We start from the raw sequence: 5,001 nt of genomic DNA, 5'->3' as shown, positions 1-5,001 counted from the left end.
CTCCGAAGTTAAGCGAGAAGGGGGCTAGAGCATTCCCATGATGGGTGACCCACTGGGAAGTTGCTCGTGAGTTCCCAAAAACAAAACCGTGAGGGAATGGTAAGTCCAAAGCGAACAATATCGTGTTACGGTGGTGGAGCAGGCCGGGGAAGTGATCCGTCCCGGGCTGGGATGCGACAATTTGGTATAAGAGCCTAACCTTGGCCGCGTGTGTGCTGACGAGGACGTCGGGCCCCTAAGGGGGGTGAATTGTGACATCCCACATCGCCCAGGGGATCGATCCTTATATGTATATTCTCATCTCTACCTAGCACGAGGCCTTTTGGGAGCTCATTGGCTTCGGGTTTCGTAGGAACTCCGAAGTTAAGTGAGAAGGGGGCTAGAGCAATTACATGATGGGTGACCCACTGGGAAGTTGCTCGTGAGTTCCCAAAAACAAAACCGTAAGGGAATGGTAAGCCCAAAGCGGACAATATCGTGCTACGGTGGTGGAGCGGGCCCGAAAAGTGATCCATCCCGGGTCAGGATGTGACAACGAGTTTGCTATCAATTTAATTTTTCACCCCTAAATGAAGAAGCAAGCCTAAAGATCAATATTAAAAGAGCATGAAATGAAAAATTATTGTGTGTAGATTCAAGGACACGTGCTATAAATCGGTTGTTCACACTATGTAGCTGGTTAGTACAAGCAGAATAAGATTTCATAGGAAAATATCCTCTTCATATTTTAAAAGATTACATATCAAAATTTGTCTTGTATATAAATTTTTCTAAGAAAAATTACATGAACAAATACTAGTGTGATCACCTTCATGTCCTAAGCTTACGATACTTTTTTCCTTCCAAATTTATTATTAATAAGGAAAGGTGAAGGGTTCGATATCATTACAATAATTTAGAGGAGGTGAAATTTCGAATATGTAACTCATTGGTAAAAATTCAACATCTTATCCACTAGAATATTAGATCACATGTAGTTTACGATACCTTCCATTGCCATATTACTTTGCTTCTTTATATGCTTATGGTCGAGTTTTTGTAATACATAATAGCTTAGAGCGAGATCATAATCACTAGTACTACTTCTTAATGATATTCCTATTTATTTGTAGGTAGAAAGTCTTAATTCAACTCTTGTAAATGACAAGTTCTATATCAATTCATTATGTCAAACTATTAAATCCTTCGTCCTTTAGCATAAATATCATCGTCGTAAAATTAAAAGTAAAACCTATAGTTAATTTGCCGCTGTTTATCTGAATTTATTTTTGACCTTATACTAGTTTTTAAGGTAATGAAAGTTTACTTGCTTGAAAAACAATAGTTAATGATACATGTGGGGTATATTCCCGTTCTGAACCTCTTTTTCTCTCCCCATCTCTTTATGTAGTCACTGACAGGCTTCAGCTTCTTTATATTATTTTCACAGTGAGTTGTCCAACACCAAGTCACCAACCCCCCAAATCCCCCAATCCGGCAGCGCTCTCTCAAAAACCCGGATCAAAACAAACCTTACCCATAACACTAACCTCACACAAATCCCAGAGAAGTTAAATCCCAGGAGAAAAATGTGGCTGGCGTGCGTGTGCGACGAGGAAGAGAAGGAGCTGGGGAGGCAGCAAGCTCCTGGATCATGCCCGCACTGCCGAGGCAAAGTGCAAGCGGTGGATGTCGAGGTTCAACGGAAGCTTTGCTTTCTGCCCTTGTGCTTCAAGATCAAGAGGAAGTACTTCTGTACTCTCTGCTCCAGGCGCTTGGTCCTGGACTACTAGATAACGCCAACAACAATATGTAATTATATTAGTAACGGAGGCCCAAGAAATCGTAGCTAGCTTTGTGATCCTCTCTGTCTGTCTGTCTCTCTCTCTATGCTATTTTAGTTTTGAGTACAATTATTAATGGGATTCAGGAACCAGCTGGGGTTTTTTTGTACAAATTATTGTTAGATGGTTGTTTTTAATGCTAAATTGCTAATGACAGTGACATGCAACTGCTGCTGGTAAGTCTAATTATTGACTGGTTGGAATGTCTTGTCTGTTTGTTTTTGGTTTGTAATTCATGATTCTCAGGTGGAAGCATTGCCAACACTAGGAAGATCTAAGAAGGGTAATTTCCTTTTTCTTTAAATTTATTTACTTCTTTAGAGGAAATCAATAATCTAGCATTATTTGCTTAAAATCTAGAATTATGCGAGCGATGAATTGCTCTGGTGTGGGTTGGGTTTTCATCTTCATCCACAGCGTCACGAGTTCAAAATATTGCTTGTACTCACAAAAATCTGGTTATATTTTACAGTATGTAGCCATTATCTTAATGTGACCGTGAATCTAGATCATTCAGCACATACATGAATCACTTATATTTGATGTTATTGTGAAGCAAAAAATAATTCTAAAAATCCCGAAGATGCCAAGTGGACTTTTTCTCAAAGAAGACAAGAATGCCATCATTAAATTGGCGAGACATTTAATCCACCCACAGTTCAACCTTCTTGAAGACATGAGCAACCTACTACAAAGATAAGGTTATTACCGAATCCAACCTTTAATACTCTCATAATTGAAGATCAACTCAATCTGGGAAAGAATTTCAATCGTATCCAATCTATTTCCAAGATAATCCCAAGATGTTATCTCATAATTAATATATTTGGGATGATTCTTTCCTCATCTATCACACAGATGATTCACTTTGGCCAATCAGATGTCGTCGTGTGTATGGCAAAACTCTAACCCCATGGCCGACCCTAGCTCTGTAAATACACCATCTCCATCAAATTTAGGCATCGGAGATCCATTGGTCAACCCCCTCACCTCATGGGCTCATGAGGCCTTGGGCCTGATAGAAGGTGTTTATTTGTTCTCTAGGTACAAATTCCATCAGGACTAAAGATGGTAGAATTTTGCTACCGCCAATTGGTGCTTTCATTGAGAGCCCCATTTAATATGCTCGAAAAAGGCTCTCACATTGATTCTTCAAAATCATTTATTATGTTGAATTTCCTTTAAGCTCTTAGTCATTGTATTTTAGGAAAACTAATGAACATGGCTTGAAAACTTTGAGTTTTAACGATAAGGGCAAAATAAAGGATAAAGTGAATAGTACCAAGATTGACTTTTAGTGAAAGAATGTGGTTTTCGTTAAAGTTCCCTTATATTTTTCCTAGAAAATTCCCTTGATTAATCCCTAGGCCAAGGATACAATGGTTGATAATTCTAAAACCACGACGGAACTAGCTTAGCCAGCAAAGGAAGCCCACAGGCAAAAGACCTATTGCGCCAACCTAGTGTGCCAAACTTCAGCCTAGGGTCATGTGAGTCGACCCGAATCCATGCCTCGACTAGGACCTGCGTTTCATCCTAAGCACGTGTGCCCAATCCGACCTCAAGTCTTCATTCCAAACCGACTTTTGGACTGGCAACTGAAACGGGGGTATTTTCACCTCGTTTTTCTGCAGCTTTTCCTCATCTGGGCTGGAACTTTGCACTTGCAGCTTGTTACACTTCCACCACAACAAGGAGATGTTTATTAGTCGAGCTTTTCCACTTATCTCAGTGGATTGCAGATTTGACAAACATCATTGCACAACAAACAACCTTGATGAGTTAGCTTCTGGAGCACATAGAAATGTAGTGACCAACATAAGATATCCCAAAGCAAGACAGTGGCAGAAAACGGTGATTGTTTCCAACGACGTCCCATGAAACAACCATTCAACCAACCATGAATGGACCATTATGGCAGTGTGCACTCTTGTCTCTTCCTTAGAAAAAAATGTCTTCTCCCGCCTTACTGCGCAAAGAAGCATACACTCCCTAATTAGCCCACGAGTCTGTGCGCATTCACTGTTAGGTCTACACTTGGCGAGCATTCCAGACAGTATCTATTGAGATTCTTCTACCATGCACCAAAGGAGGCGATGTAAGAGACGAAGAGAAACACAATTATAGTCTGACTCGAATTCAACTGGTAGTTAGCCCCAAACGCAGCCACGAGCAGCCCGTTCACCTATTAGAGATGAACCACATGCATCGCAACGCAACATAGACAAGCAGGACATGGGGAAGAGCAACAATGACTTGAAGATCACTATTCGAGGCAACCTGAGTTTCCACTGGCTCAACAGAGGAAAATTTAGAATGAAGTAAGGAGGCTCTTAGTTAAGCAACTGTGTGAATTCCGGCACATCGAAACCACTGACGAAGCACTCCAAAAGGACGTAGCCAACATAAGCAGGTCACCCTTCATTGACGAGATTGAGCAGACGGACCCACCTCGCAAGTTTAGCATGTCGCATTTTACCTTATTCAAAAGAAATGAAGATCAGGAGAAGCACAAAAAACACTACCATAGCGCGATGTTCCTTTACAGGAACAATGATGCCTTAATATGTTGACACTACCCTATGAAGTGAGGTGCAAGACTGGTTCCATACCCTGGTATCGTGGTCCATCCAGAGCTTCGACGAACTTTCCTTGGTTTTCACTAAGGAATATTCATCTCGCCACTCGATCAAGAAGAAATCAATCTATCTATTCAACATCAACAAAGACCTGAATGAGTTGTTTCATAGTTATGTGAAATGATTCAAGGCAAAGAATGCCAAGATCGCTAGATGCAACAACACGATAACCATTGCAGCCTTCCGAAATGGACTCTGTATGCCACCTTTTTTTGGAAAATTGATCATGGGATAAGACTTGACCTTGGCAAGGTTCTTCAATTTAGCATAAAAGCATGCACTCTCGGACAAAGCCCAACGAGTCCACAAGACACTTGAGCAACCTTAGGAGGAACCGAAAGCCACCTAGAAAAAGGTAGATAAGAAGCAGTCCAACGACAAGGAAAAACAAGGAGCCAAGCGCATGAATCGTTCCCTGACAAAAAGGGGCCCAATGCTCAAGACGTACACAAAGTTCTCAATCCAAACCAACTAGATCATCCGCAACCTAACAAATGAACATGGTTCTCAATTTCGGATGTAACGCCACTAGTCATGCT

The 5,001-nt window shown here is 41.1% G+C and overlaps 1 protein-coding gene across 1 annotated transcript; it reads left to right on the top strand.

Moving 5' to 3' along the window:
* The first annotated feature begins 1,387 nt into the window (after positions 1-1,387).
* LOC103966908 lies at positions 1,388-2,026 on the top strand. Its single transcript, XM_009380134.3, has one exon. It carries the CDS (start codon positions 1,569-1,571, stop codon positions 1,770-1,772), a length of 204 nt encoding a protein of 67 aa, XP_009378409.2. The 5' UTR covers positions 1,388-1,568; the 3' UTR covers positions 1,773-2,026.
* The last annotated feature ends 2,975 nt before the right edge of the window (positions 2,027-5,001 follow it).

The sequence above is a fragment of a genome, unplaced genomic scaffold (genome assembly GCF_019419815.1).
Source record: "Pyrus x bretschneideri cultivar Hongxiangsu unplaced genomic scaffold, Pyrus_bretschneideri_v1 Contig46, whole genome shotgun sequence".
Taxonomy (NCBI): domain Eukaryota; kingdom Viridiplantae; phylum Streptophyta; class Magnoliopsida; order Rosales; family Rosaceae; genus Pyrus; species Pyrus x bretschneideri.
The sequence above is the reverse complement of the archived record's forward strand: the minus strand, read 5'-3'. Positions and strand labels throughout refer to the sequence as shown.

Excerpts from the sequence above, each read along its gene's own strand:
- LOC103966908 (XM_009380134.3), top strand. The coding sequence starts at position 1,569 with ATGTGGCTGGCGTGCGTGTGCGACGAGGAAGAGAAGGAGCTGGGGAGG.